The following is a 15,225-nucleotide window of genomic DNA, read 5'->3' as shown; positions in this document are numbered from 1 at the left end:
GTGGGAAATGTATGTTTCCTGTGCAGAGCCTTCTACAAATAGAAGAGGATGGAGCTGGAGAATTCACCTCTTCTTGTGGAATACATGTAGGAAGATAATACCTTGATAACCCTGCAAGGTCTCCTATATCTATGAAAGCTCTCTGCACAATTCCCCACCACTTTTTCGCCAGTGTTTCTGTTAATGCAGAGGGACTCACAAGTGTGGAGGAAGTTATTTTCAGATATTACTTTTCATGTGACCAAAATGGTGGAGGAGTGGGCACATTCGTTTAACTCAATAACATATGCAATTAACTTTATCTGGATGAGTGCATCTTTAAGTGGCATAGGTAAAGGTAAAGGTTCCCCTTGACATTTATTCCAGTCGAGTCCGACTCTAGAGCGCGGTGCTTATCCCTGTTTCCAAGCTATAGAGCCAGCGTTTGTCCAAAGACAGTTTCCATTGTCATGTGGCCAGCAGGAGTAGACACGGAACACTGTTACCTTCCCACCGAAGTGGTACTTATTTATCTACAGTGGTGCCCCGTATAGCGAGGTTAATCCGTTCCGGATTAACCTTCGCTATACGAAAACATCGCTGTGCGGGGCAGGAAAACCTATTGGAACGCATTAAACTTAGTTTAATGCGTTCCAATAAGCTTCGAAACTTACCCCCTCCAGCGATGTTTTCGCTCCGGCGGCCATTTTGGAGCCGCCGATCAGCTGATCGGCGGCTCCAAAATGGCCGCCGCATGACCCGAAATGGCCCCTATCAGCGTTTTCGCGCCGTCCCCTTGCTTAGGGAGGTCGCGAAAACGCTGCGGGGGGGGCATTTCGGGCCATCCGCGGCCATTTTAATGGCTGCGGATGGCCCGAAATGCCCCCCCCGCAGCGTTTTCGCGACCTCCCTAAGCAAGGGGAGGGCGCGAAAACGCTGATAGGGTCCATTTCGGGTCATGCGGCGGCCATTTTGGAGCCGCCGATCAGCTGTTCGGCGGCTCCAAAATGGCCGCCGGAGCCCCAATCGTCGCAAAGCGAGTGCGGCGATTGGGGCTGATCCGTATAGCGATCCCCAAAAAGGGATCGCTATACGGATTTTTCGTTAAACGGTGCACTCGTTAAGCGAGGCACCACTGTACTTGCATTTTTACATGCTTTCAAACTACTAGGTTGGCAGGAGCTGGGACAAGTGATAGGAGCTCACTCCGTCGCATGGATTTGATCTTTTGACTGCTGGTCTCCTGACCTTGCAGTACAGAGGCTTCTGCAGTTTAACCCGCAGCACCACCACATCCCCTTTAAGTGACATAAGGAGTAGGAAATACAGCTTTTGAAGGAGGTATAGGGTAGTAGAACTTGCATAGAATCTATTCAGAAAATAGACAGTTGATGAGGATCTACTGCTGTTCTAACCTGCAGGGAAGGGGAGAAGGAAATAAGACAGAAAATCTTGGGTTATGCTCATGATCCTGAGGGTGTATAGTTCTAACAGGGACACATACAGATTCATTTTTTATCCCAGCTGAGGAAATCATGGCTTTCTCTGTTCCTCCAATTTTGCCTCTACCTCAGTCTTATTTCATAGGATGGAGTGGCAGATGGCGTTTGTCTCAAGATCCCATCTTTGGAAGGGATTTAAGCTTTGAGCCCCTCTAACCACTGTGTAATGCTGTGATTGATCAATATGTAGTCTACATACAACCTTAATTCCACTGGTGGTAATACATTGTGCTTACCTTTATTTTTTACTTTACTTTATTTGGACTTATACCTTGCCCCTCTAGACAAAGTCTACTCGGGGCGGCTTAATTGAGTAATAAATACATAAATAAATAAAATAAGTCATATTGCAGCAGGCATTCATTAATTATGAGATTATTATTATATTTTAAAGGAATATTTAGTGCTGTCCAGCATTTGACTTTACTAGGGCAGTAAAACTGCAGGATGGAAAGGTCCTAGGAGTTTCACTTTCTGACACAGGTATAGCCACTGAGTATGTATGAAGGGCTTGAATAGCCACCTCATGCTGGCTTTCTAAATGAATGGCCAAAGTGTATTTTTCCAAAAAAAACATCCATGCCAGTACTTTAGACTGAGGTACATCACAGTAGGTTGGCGAGAGCAAATGAAAGAGAAGTCAGATTTGCACTGTGTTGGTTGGCGGATGAATGTTTTAAATCACTGGGGCATCAGAAGTACTTTTTTAAAGAAATGTTTGTCTTCAAATGGGAATTGCACACAGTCACTGAGCATCTAACTGATATAAATTGGTCACCAGCTCCTGCCAGCATGCCTAGAAACAGCAAAAAGATAAATGGAATGCCTACTGAGAGCGAGCAGCTGCAGGAAGATAATATGATGCAAATACTTTGTCTTACTTAGGAAGGCTAAAAGTCTTGAGATCCATAAAGAGACATTCCAGAATTAGAAACAGAGAAACCAGAAAAAGACTCCTTGTGTCAGAAATGCAAAACAAGCCTTCGTGAAGGCACTAAATCAGAAGCTGAACCATGTGGTTGACAGTCGTGCAATTACAGAAGATGCCTTGTGCCGCTCCACCCCCAACCACAATTGTGAAACCCTTCTGTGGATCTCAGGCAAGAGTAGTGCATTCCTGATTGGTTTGTCTTTCTGAAATAACTTGGTGTAAAAGATCTCTCAGTAACTGGACTCCGAGTTTACACAGAGTTCTTGGCAAGTTGGACTTCTGGGCATCAGCGAAGATGCCCCTGTTTAAGTAAGATTTGTTATAGCTATTGACACTCCATGGAGCTTTGCAGGTGGTAGTTTCCCAAGTCTTATTTTAGGGTACAGAGGTCTGTTCTGTTTTAGGGTCTTCTTCCCCTTTTCCCTGTGTCATGGATCTTTAGTCATTGGGACAGCCCACTTAAGTGAACATAATGGGCTAAAGTTGAGGGAGGCAATATGCAGCCCTGATGATGCTGGACTGCAGCTTCCATTATTCCTCACCCTTGGCTATGGTGGCTAAATTTGATGGGAGTTACAGTCAAACAACATCTGGTGCATGCTTAGGAAAAGGAAAAGTCTTGAGATCCACAAAGAGATTTTGCCTGCATCTGGGCTAAAAAGACAGCAGATTTATGTGCTCTTCTAAACGAGATGCACAAAGACATGATAATATTTGACGTCTCACTCTTTGTGCTGGAGATGAATTAATGCAAGCTAACAAAGTATATTATGTTTGTTGTCTTTCCTGGTAGCTATTCAGGACTATGAGACTGCCAAGGAGCATAGTGATAATGACCAGCAGCTTCTTGAAGACCTAGAGAAAGCACAGCGGATGCTCAAGCAGTCTCAGAAAAGAGATTACTACAAAATTTTAGGAGTTAAAAGGTGAGCACTTGCTAGTCAACCAACTCTTTTGTGTCTCATTTGTATCCCTCCTTTTCTTCAGTCTCCTCCAGACAACCTGTGTGACCCTCTTATTTTACCAGCATAACGAGCCTGCAGGGTGAGGAGCTCCCCCAAGCTTTCCTGTTCATTGCGAAGCAAGCAAGGATTTCAGCCTCTCAGATCACAGGGTTACTGTGATTACAGAATTTGAGTCAGAGCCATAACTAGCAATTTTGTCATTCAGGTGAGCAGCATAAAACGTCCCTCCAGATCAACTGTGCAATTCATTTGCACTGAACAGTTTGCCAGTATCTCCCCTCCTCCTCAGGGTATCGGCAGCAATGTCAGAGCTACAGAACCAAAACCAAATTGTATGTGTGTATTATTTAGCACAACACATGTATGAGTGAACTGATATTCTATACTGTCTAGCCCGGAGGTCAGTCTGTGGTGACCAGGATAGACATGGTCAGAGAGGACAGGGCTGTTGATGGCCTCACCAAAACAGGTTGCCTTGCCCAAGAGAGTCGTGAAAGTTTATTTGCAGTTTGTATGTTGAACAGCACAGACCACGCGGAGAACAAAGATTTTGACTGGTCTGGTTCAGAGTGTATATAATATGAGGGGAATGGAAAGTTGAAGCAACCTCCACTTTCTCTTCACTGTGTTTCTTGATAATGTCCCAGATGTAAACTGTAATGTGTCCCTTCTCTGCAGGTGAGAGAGAGTTCCCGGTGCAGGGCCGCTTCCTTGCTTGTTTTGTTTTTTCCATGTCGGGAGATCATTGTGTACAGCCAGGCAGCCCTTTGGGAACAGGACATGGGATCCCATTTGCTTCCTTTTCTTGCTATCTCTTTCCAATCCCACTGTCTGTTCAGATGTTTTGGGCTTCCGCTTCCTGAAATCCCAGCCAGCATGGCCAGTGATTAAGGAATTATGCACGTTGTAGCTGAACGTGTCTGGAGAGCCAGAGAGTCTCCACCGCAGCCACGTTTTATGGAATGTTCAAGAGCAGTGTGGATTTCCAAAAGGCTTTATGCCACACGGTGCTAGAAGTGCAGGAAGAGCCATAATAACTCTTCCGCTGGCAGTGTTGGCTTGCATTTTTTTTCACTCTAACGTTTGTCAACAGAAATGATCCTTAATTATCACTTAATCCCTGTCTATATAAATAAGACCTCACTTAGTTTGCACTCTTTTTATGTCGTCTCTTGTCAAAACCAATACAGTTATTTTCTAATGCTGTCCTTTCGCCATCATCATATTTTATATAAACTAACCCCCCCCCCAATACACTTGACTTCTAGTGTAGTGTGTGTGGTCTTTTGAGGAAGTACATGAACTTTGTTAGGCTGGAAGCCAGAACAAAATCAAACTACAGTGGTGCCTCGCTAGACGATGATAATCCGTTCCACTGAAATAGCTGTTTAGCGAAATCATTGTCTAGCGAAAAGCATTTCCCCACTGGAATGCATTGAAACCTGTTTAATGTGTTCCAATGGGGAAGAATCGTCATTGTCTAGCGAAGATCGGCCATAGGAAAGCCGCTTTGCGAACCACCAATCAGCTGTTTAAATCGCTGTCTTGCAAAGCTTAGGTCCCGAAAACACCTGTTTGCGAGCTCAGAGGGAACTGTCAAAATCGTCGTCTAGCGAAAATCGGTTTGTGAAGCAGGGACCAAACATTGTCCAGCGAAATTCCCCCATAGGAATCGTTTTGCGAATCGCTATAGCGATCGCAAAAAGCCAATGTCTGTATTAGTACAAAATTAAATTCAAGGATGTTGTGTACACATTCCGCTGCCAGCTGCAGTTAGATAAGTTCTAGCTTCCAAAGTTGTCAACTTCAACCTAAACCCATGTTAATCTTGAATAGAGAAATAGTTCATTTGAAGCAGGCAGTCCCCGAAAGGCTGAGTGACATATTAAGCAAAGAATAAAGCCAGAGGTGTGGAAAAACGAATCACTGAAGGAGCTGAAGGATGATATGATATGAAAGATCAATGCCTGGGATGAAATGGTACATTAAGAAAGTGGTTGCTTGGAAATGTCCTTTAGAAAGGTGATCCTTCTGTGTGCAGACTAGGGATTTTAAGACTATAGATTGGAGAGCACCACAGTCTGAGGCTTTGCCATTTGTATGGAATAGCAACAAACGTAGGATTTGTGCCAGTAGACATTCCAGCTACTTCCACTCCCCTTTGCTGGGAATTGTTCCCCAGTAGTAACAGCCGTTATTGCTGTAGCAACATGGAGGAGGCAGGCAGAAAAGAGGAGAAGAGGAAAAAAATTACCTTTAAGTATTGACAGAATGGCTCCAGTGGGCTTTCGCAAGCTATATATATATATATATTGGTGGGAGACAAGTGTAAAACAACACCATGCCATGTCTCTGGGATTTTTTTGTTATTTGCCCTATCGTGGAGCTGATTCCTGAAAATAGCAGGTTTGGAGCCAAATAGCATCCAGAGCAGAGTTTCCCCTGTAGCCTTCCAGGACTCCCAGCCATCTCTTTTGGCAAATTGCAAAAGCCTTTGAAACAGGTCGCTGTGGGGCTGCTAGATGAAGAGGTAGTGGGCATAAACATTTCTCTCCATTGATGCTTGCAGGGTTGTTTTCAGCAGGCCTTTGTTCTGCGAAATGGAAGCCCTGGATCAAATCTTTTGCATTCAGTCAGCAGAAATTGATTTCACTCTTATTGTACACGTCTCTTTTGTTGGCCTAGCTGGAACTTCAGGGTTCCGTTCCCTGCCCCATTGCAGGGTTTTGATCCACCTTATTTAACTAAGAGAACTATTTTCTTTGGCAAGGTAGGACGTCAAACAAATATTTGTTTGGGGAATGTCCGCTTTCTTGGATTCTTACAGATCTGTCTTCTGAAGGTTGGGAAGCCTTAATATTAGCATGAAAAGAAAATTCCTGGAAAGTTCATTTTGCAAATAACTTCCTGTGGTTTCTACAGGAATGCCAGAAAACAAGAAATTGTAAAAGCCTACAGGAAGCTAGCAATGCAGTGGCACCCTGACAATTTCCAGGACGAAGAAGAGAAGAAGAAAGCAGAGAAAAAGTTTATTGATATTGCAGCAGCTAAAGAAGTCCTTACTGATCCAGGTACTGGGCTTATAGCTGGTAGAGGGCAATAATGAGCAGACTTCGGCTTCTTGGCTCTACTTTATTTCTTGTTTTTCTAATATACGAAGACCTGCCAAACAGAGCCAGTAGCAGAACACCTTTGAATGAGAGGGGGAGGGGGAAGGAGGATCTTTGATCACTTTCTGAGCCTAGTGTGGTTTCCAGATGGCAGCTCCAACTGCTAATACTCTTAAAAGGAGGCTTTTTTCCTCCTTGCTCAGTGGATTTTTTTTCTTCATAAGATGAAGCCTGCAAGAAGTGAATTCTTGCCAGATGTTGATCAAGGCTTATTCTGGGAGCTACATGGGTTCACGTTTAGTACTTGGGTGTGAGACCACCAAGGCTCTCCAAGTAGGGCTATGAAAAAAGGCTCTCTGAAACCCCAGGCAGATGTTGCCAATCAAAATTAACAGAACCTGGTTAAATGAAGCAGTGTTCTTACTCAGCCTGTTTCTTATTTGGTGAGGAACTGGAGATGAAGTATAAAGGTGGCTATAGATTGAGGATGGCTTGAGTTCTTGACCCTATGAAATTCTGTGGTTATCCCACAAAAGCCTTATCTGGACAATTTTATATACAGTATATCACAGAAGTGAGTACACCCCCTCACATTTCATAAATATATAAGTATACCTTTTCATGTGACAACACTGAAGAATTGACACTTGGCTACAATGTAAAGCAGTGAGTATACACCTTGTACAAGAGTGTAAATGTGCTGTCCCCTCAAAATAACGCAACACACAGCCATTAATATCTAAACCGCTGGCAACAAAAGTGAGTACACCCCTAAGTGACATTGTCCAAATTGGGCACAAAGTGTCAGTATTTTGTGTGGCCACCATTATTTTCCAGCACTGCCTTAACCCTCTTGGACATAGATTCACCAGAGCTTCACAGGTTGCCACTGGAGTCCTCTTCCACTCCTCCATGATGACATCACAGAGCTGGTGGATGTTGGAGACCTTGCGCACCTCCACCTTCCGTTTCAGGATGCCCCACAGATGCTCAATAGAGTCTAAGTCTGGACACATACTTGGCCAGTCCATCACCTTTACCCTTAGCTTCTTTAGCAAAGCAGTGGTCATTTTGGAGGTGTGTTTGGGGTCATTATCATGTTGGAATACTGCCCTGCATCCTGTCTCCAAAGGGAGGAAGATCATGCTCTGCTTCAGTATGTCACAATACATGTTGGCATTTATGGTTCCCTCAATGAACTGTAGCTCCCCAGTGCCGGCAGCATTCATGCAGCCCCAGACCATGGCACTCCCACCACCATGCTTGACTGTAGGCACGACACACTTGTCTTTGGACTCCTCACCTGCTTGCCACCACACACGCTTGACACCATCTGAACCAAATACAGTATAGTGGTGCCTAGACTTACGAACTTAATTGGTTCCGGAACTCTGGTCGTAAATGCGATTAATCCATGCAAGACCCTTTGGACATGGGGGGGGAACCCTGCAAGACCCATCGGAAATGGGGGGAACCCCAAAAAGCAAACAAATCCTGCAAGACCCATCAGAAATGGGGGGGAACCAAAAAACAAACCCAGCAAGACCCATCACAGCATAAAAACATAATCCCAACAGCCAGCCCAAAACCATGCTGCAAAACCCACCCAGAACAGTTTTTAAAAAGTAGAAAGTGGCAACTTACCAAGTAGTCCGAAGCCGCCAATCACACACACTCTAACTGCTGGGGCGAAAGAGGTACAAAGAAGCAGCCTCTTCACCACCAACGGTTAGCAATTTGAATTCCCCATCTTTTTTCCCTGCCTTTTTCTGGTTGTAACTCGAAGCTCCGGTCGCGAGTAGAAGCAAGATCTTGCAGCCGGAGCTGGTCGTAGCTTGTCACATGAAAAGATATAAAAATATTTATGAAATGTGGGGGTGTGCTCACTTCTGTGATATGCTGTACCAGTACTGGACTGAGCTTACAGGCTATTTCTCTGCTGGGCAGAGGTGGTAATTTTAGATCAGGACATCTAGAGGGTGGAAGGTTCATCCACCTCTGTTCTGTATGAATCCTTTGCCAAAGGGAGATAATACGCTGTTCCAAAAAGGATGACTTGTTTTAAAAACACCTTTTCACGTATTTTTTAAAAATATAATGCCTCCCTTGTGTGATGGGTCTCTTGCCATTTGAGGCACAGTGGTGGCTCGCTTGACGAGGATAATTCATTCCATTGAAATCGCTGTTAAGCAAAATACTCGTCAAGCGAAATGAAAAAGCCCATTGAAATGCGTTCCAGTGGGCTAAATACCTCAGTGTCCAGCGAAGATCCTCCATAGGGCAGCCATTTTCGGTGTCTGTAAAGCGAGGAATCCATCCTGAAAATACAGCAGGGAGCCATTTTGCACAGCGGGTGGCCATTTTAGAGCCACCAATCAGCTGTTTAAAAATTGTCGTTTAGCGAAAAATCGGTTCCCAAAGCAGGGGGCCGATCATCGTTAAGCGATTTTTAACCATTAAAACATTGTTTTGCGATTGCAAAAACTTCATTGTCAAGCAGTTTTGTCGTTTAACGAGGTAATAGTTAAGGGAGGCACCACTGTAATTCTTTTTTTTTTTTTTTTTGCTACTGTACAAGCAAATAACTACAAATACCTCGCTCCAGGTCAGTAAAATACTAATATGTGCCCCATCATGTGAAGTGGATTAGAGACTGGAAAAGTTTCTTTTCTGGACTACAGGTTCCAGAATTCCCCATGCCACAGCAAAGGTCAAATAATAGCACTCTGGAATAGTTGTTCTTAGATTTTTTTAATTCTGTGTCAAATTTGATGACATCTTCCTCACACATTGTTAATGTTGCTTTTCAGAAATGCGGAGGAAGTTTGATGCAGGAGAAGACCCACTAGATGCAGAAAGCCAACAAGGAGGAGGAAACCCTTTTCAAAGAGGCTGGCATTCTTGGCAAGGGTTTGACCCGTTCAGTTCCGGAGGACCTTTTAAATTTAAATTCCACTTCAATTAGAGGGTCTCCCCTGCCCAAAGTTCCCTTGCCCTGATTCTGCTTCAGTTTGGTCCTTGCACAATGAACTTTAATGAAAGCCAGGGGGGTGTTTTTTGCTGATGGTCTAAAAGGAAAAAACAAACAAACAAATTCATAACAACAAGAAGGTCTATTTGTATTGACTCATTTTATATTTATGGGTATCAAACTGCTGATCTTGAGAAAGATGAAGGACTAGTTAGGACTTATTGAACCCTTCTTCTGAAATGGATTGAGACCTTGCTAAGACAAACATGCTGGAGAAGCAATTTTATTCAAGGAAGCACTTTAAATTTTACTAAATCCTTTGTGACCTTTTGTGAGACTTGGTTTTCCTGACTGAAATGACCAGAAGATACAATAGGGTCTCCATTGAGTGATTGCAAGAGGAAATTCTGGGACCTTGATTAGCTATTGAAGTGGTGTTACCCTTGGGAGACATTGGAGAACACTCCCCCATCTTTGCTGTATGTCATTCACAAATCTAAAACAAAACAAAATGTAAAAACCCACCCCTCCTCATCTTTCTTAAGGCACCATCCATGCACCTAAAAATGTAGCTCAGGTTATGAGCCATGCCTGTTTTTCCAAAGACGATACCAGTTATGGAGATTACAGGAGTTATTGTTTATATCTTGAGAGTAGGTGCCATAATTATTCATATGCTTCTGTGGAAGATGAGTGCAGTTTAGAAAGCCATTCAATTACCCTGTGATAATTTTCTTATAGCAGCCTCTGTGCACAATCCTTTACTTATGTAGAACAGGCCTCAATACACTTGGTTTATGGACAGAATTTTATAACATATATTTTTAAAGGATAATTAAAAGCTCTTCTATTTGCTGCAGAAATCTACATAAATAGAAATTTATTTTTAGCTGTATCAAACAGAACCATTTTCAGCATATTCGCTCAGCATATACTTGGCATTTGAGAAGAGTGGGTGTGATGTTGCACCAAATATATAGAATTCATTTTTGGTCTTTTTTTTTTTTTAAAAAAAGAACGTAAACTGTGAGACAGCTGTTCACGTGAGTGTTGCAGTTTGTGTTAGAAGAGGATTATCAGTCCTTTTTATAGGTGCCATGTAAAACATGTTAAGTTCACAAAGAAGTGTTTCATTCTGTTGTACTACTAACCCCAACATAGAGGTTTTCTGTGGCAGCAGGTAATTAGCACCAAAGTAGGCTTCCATTTCAGGTCATGAGCCTGGGACACGTCTGCTTTATGGATGCTACCTCCGAAGTGTATTCATCATGAGGACCTCTCATGATGTGAACTGGAGTCATGGTCTTTAAAGAACTTTTCATAAAAAGTGAATCTCTGCGTCTTAAGAAATGACAATAGCACAGTTGAGATTCAGAGCAATCTAATTAAATGTTTTCTGTTTCTTTTTGCTGCTCTCAGCACAGAAGGACAAGAGAAAACTGCTGTAATGGTAAACGGTACAATACCTGTATTCAATAGTCTATTCTTCAGTACCTAGATCCTGTGAGGGAGATCTCTGCAGGAGACAGAGCTCTGCAAATACTGTGCTTTCTTGGATTGGGAAGCGCCCAGACGTTGATATAGTTGTACGCCTGAGGACAAACAGTCAGGTCATGTGGATGAGATATCTGTCCATTTGCTGAGTGCAGTCATTCAGCTTTGCTGCTCTAAGGAAAGTCATTCATTGGTTGAAGAGTGGCAGTAGCTTATTCACTTGTTTATCTTTTCTGAGTCATTTTGGAATTACCTTTGGGCAGACATATAAAGAAGCATCACACCACATAGACTTTGTTCAGGGATCTTCCTGAGAACATTCACCTTCCTGATATGAAGACCTGGCAATCAACTAGGCTACATGTGTCTTGAGCAATATTCCAGATGCTTTATTTCTTTGAACCCTGTCATTAAAACAAAGTAGGACTTGTGAAAGGACTTTGCTTTCTGCTACTCTTCAGCGTATGGTATTAATTCAGGTGGAATTCCGCCTTGGCGTCACTTGGTTTTTTGAGAGCTCATAGCTTTTACCCGAGGCACCATTAAGGCCTCTGAATTAAATTGATCAATAGCCCATTGTGGCCAGTTATGTAGTCACATTAGCAAGGACTAGTATTAGTTAACAAAAACCACTGCAGTGTGTGCAAAGTTTGGAAATATTTGCAGAATAAAGCTGTTTCTTTGAAAAACAACTGAAACAGTGCTATGAAAGCTAAGTATTTTTTTTTAAGATAAAGAAGTCTAAATCATACAAGGTAGTGTACTGGCATCAATGAAATGTAGATCACAACTGCTGCTAATTTCATCAATCAGTTTAAAGCTTCTATTAATCAGAAAGCTCTTTTTTTAATGAAACCAGATTAACGTTGAAGTTAACAATTGTGCCAAAGCTTAAAAAATAAAAACAAAAAAAACCCCACTATGCCAGCTAAAGAAGAGAAATCTCTGCTATGTTGAAGTTTCCATGTAATTGTAGATGGGTGGTTTTTTTGTTTGTTTTTTGGTGATGGGATTTTATCTCTTTAGAAAGAAAAAATTAAAAGGTTTTTCCAAATTGGCATAGGATGGTACTGATATTAAACACTAAATGCTGCAAATTGGAACAAACTAGGATGTGTCTTTTTACAGCACTTCATTGAAGGAATAATTTTGAATAATTTCTTCTAACAGTTGAGTGCAGGCAGAAAGGTATGCATACCTGTTTCAGCTACCTGTGAAGAAAAACACCTGTGGGGTCTAATATAGCCATTATACCCCCCCACACACACACACCGTTTATGTGCAAAGTGTTTAAACTTTAACGTCCAAAGACACATTGAATCAAGTAATCTCCCATTTGAAACGTGCAGTTATTTGCCACCTAAGCGAAAAACAGGAGCAGCGAGTGAGCTGGCCATGTTTGTTTTCGGTTGGCGTGCAGTTGCGAGCTCTCCTGCATGTAAGCCTGAGCTGTTATTCATGTACAGTAAAAGAGTTTGGAACGTGTGTGGGGTTTATCTTTACAAGGCAGGGGCAATGCGGAAATCTAAAAGCACTCCTCTACTTTATTCATAGCATGATTTTCAAGAAAAGCTTATTCTGGTGACAAGGACCTATTTTATCCAGTTGAGGTAGATGTCTGAATAAGCAAATGTGGCTTCACCTGTAATTTTTTATTTTGTTCTGAGAATTGGCTACACGTGAAATGTGAGCTGTTTTTAGGGCTGCATTCACGTGGGTAGCTTTGTGGTGCCAGCACTACCAGGACAATGATGCTAGTAGCTGTTTTCTAGCAACAGAGATGCAGCTTTACTGTTTTAGCTCTAACCCTCTGCTCTGCAAAGGAACATTGGTGCATGAGCTTCTGTGGACTTTGTCTTTAACAAAACTTTTTAGTACCTAAAGATTATTCTTAACTACTGTGATGGGAAAACCATTTGATTTTTGTAAAGCTGTACAAGAAAATGAACATTATCCCCAAGTTACAGCTCTTGTTTATAAATATGGTAATAATCCATTTGTTTCAGTTCAAGGGTTCTATAAAAATTATAAAGAATCAAGCATTATCTTTTTAATTGTTTCAGTTTAAAATCTGGAAGCTATTCTGCCCCAGTGAGTTTTTGCATTAAATTGATGGAGTGCATTATGGCTATTCCTGTCAACTCTAAATTCCATACATTTAACCCTGAACTACCCATGAAGATTAACAGTACAAATGTTTTATTGTACTTTTTCACCAGACTTCCATTCAAACAAGAGAGGAGAATGCTGCTGCATAGTTAGCTGTGGAAGTCTAACGTGCAGAAAATATGCAACACTGTTCTGTCCCACCTTGAGGCTAACAACAGAAGGGAATGGGTGAAGGATCTGCAGCAAGTCGTTCAGCATCATTACAGTATTTGAGGAAGGCTAATGATAACTACTCTTGTTGAAGTTTTCCTCTTTACTTTCCATACAATGTAGTTAAATGCTGTGAGCTGCTACTGTACTACCAAAGGGAAGGCAAAAAAATGGCATGCCACATGACCAAATAAATGTTACTACACAAGAGGAAACAACCTGACATATATTTTATTTGTTAAATTTTTATTCAGCCTTTGCACAAAATGGTGAACTAAAAACCATGAGCCAGAGGTACCTGAAAGTAGTAAGGCCAAGTGCATTAAACACAGGCGAATGTAATATGTTGACAAAGACAGCTGCTGTTACTGGAGAGAAAGCCTATTCAGATTGCTTTCAGCTTATGCCAGAAACAGAAAAGTGGGCGTAAAGAAAAAAAAATCCAGACTCCAAACTAAGAGAAACTCTTCAGCCATCACAGGACATATTGGGGCAACTGGAAAGGTTCTTAAGTTCACCAGGAACAGAGTAAAACCATGGGCAGTGATCATAATGAGCTAAACAGGAAGAGATCTTGAAGGATCACTGCTTTTGAGCCTGAGTCAGGGTAAATAAAGAAATGACTGCTAGCAATATCATACCTCTGCATATTACAAATGCACTGGCCTAAAGGAGGAATGGGTAAATTAAGACTTATGAGTCCAGCACCAAATAAGTAATATTGTATGTAGTACCAAATTATAGAGAACCAAAAAAAGTAACAGACCCAGAAAATGCACAAAACAATAATTTGACAGAAAAAATGAAAAAAAGAAGTTTAAAGCATTGATCATATATGTTAGAAGGCACTGTCTTTGCTTTAATGACAGCAGTAGCTGGGAACCTCTTGAGGCCTATAGGATGCTGGTCTACAGCTTCCATCATTCCTGGCCACTGGCCACACTGACTAGAAGGGCTGGACACCTGCAAGGCCACAGTTACGTCCACTAGCTGACCTCATGTAACTACTCTTTGTAGTGCTCCCTTCCTACTTTTATGTATAAAAAGCAGCCAGTTCATTTTACAACTCACAAAACATTAGCACTGATGCCCTTGTACTGATGGCTCTCTTTATTAAACATTGTTGAATTTTACAAGCCAAAACTGGTTGTTAAAGAGGACATGTGGCCACTTTTTGAAAGAGCAGCCACTCCTCTCCTCAGTTTCTCTCACTAGTCATATTTAGTAACGTTGAACCTTTGGTATGGGGATCATGGCACTCGGATGGTTCCACTCTTCTTCCCTGGGAATCCATGTCTAGGGGATTTGTATTCTGGGAAGGGGCTGGAGCTGAGTGGCAGCTCCCTGGACTGCCTCCAATCTTCTCTAATACCTGCTTAAGAGAACAAAGGAAATGGGGAGCTACTGACTGGGCCGAGGATGTTCAGTCACCACCAGAGCTGTCTGTGTGAATCCAGGATTTATCCACTGAGTGAATGATTAAATCGAACAGCAGGCTGCAGTGACACTGTACATGACAAGGAAGCACACAAACAGGCTCGTCAAAAAAAAAAGCACAAACTTCAAGTACTCAAGCCAGCTTCCATGCAAGCTACTGCAAATAGGCAGAACAGTTTAAAATAAATATAACATGAGTAGACATGGGCACTTCGTATTTGTACCCTGGGGATACAAATACGAACCACAGCACCAAAGGTGCTGCAGCAGCCCAATTCTCTCCCTTTCACCAGCCAGGTCCACTCACCAGGCTCCACGCAGTGCGGCACTCCTCTGCTGTCGCAGCAATCGCAGAAGGAGCCTAGCTGGCGCTTCCCCACCTCCCTGGGCAGCCTCCCACTCGGCTGTGCAGGGAGGCAGGAAAGCACCTGCTGGGCTCCTTCTGCAATTAGTGCAATGACAATGGAGGAGCGCCGCACTGCGTGGAGCCCGGTGAATGTACCTGGCTGGTTCTTGG

General features: G+C 42.5%; 1 protein-coding gene across 1 annotated transcript in view; it reads left to right on the top strand.

Annotated features, from left to right (window-relative positions):
* DNAJC3 (DnaJ heat shock protein family (Hsp40) member C3) overlaps window positions 1-13,489 on the top strand; it is a 51,439-nt gene extending 37,950 nt beyond the window's left edge. Inside the window, exons 10-12 of the mRNA XM_020783540.3 lie at window positions 3,206-3,338; window positions 6,300-6,448; window positions 9,298-13,489. Of these exons, the coding sequence (XP_020639199.3) occupies window positions 3,206-3,338; window positions 6,300-6,448; window positions 9,298-9,452 (437 nt within the window). The 3' untranslated portion in view covers window positions 9,453-13,489. The remainder of the gene's footprint in view (window positions 1-3,205; window positions 3,339-6,299; window positions 6,449-9,297) is intronic.
* The last annotated feature ends 1,736 nt before the right edge of the window (window positions 13,490-15,225 follow it).

This window comes from Pogona vitticeps, chromosome 3 (assembly GCF_051106095.1).
Source record: "Pogona vitticeps strain Pit_001003342236 chromosome 3, PviZW2.1, whole genome shotgun sequence".
Classification (NCBI taxonomy): Eukaryota; Metazoa; Chordata; class Lepidosauria; order Squamata; family Agamidae; genus Pogona; species Pogona vitticeps.
The sequence above is the reverse complement of the archived record's forward strand: the minus strand, read 5'-3'. Positions and strand labels throughout refer to the sequence as shown.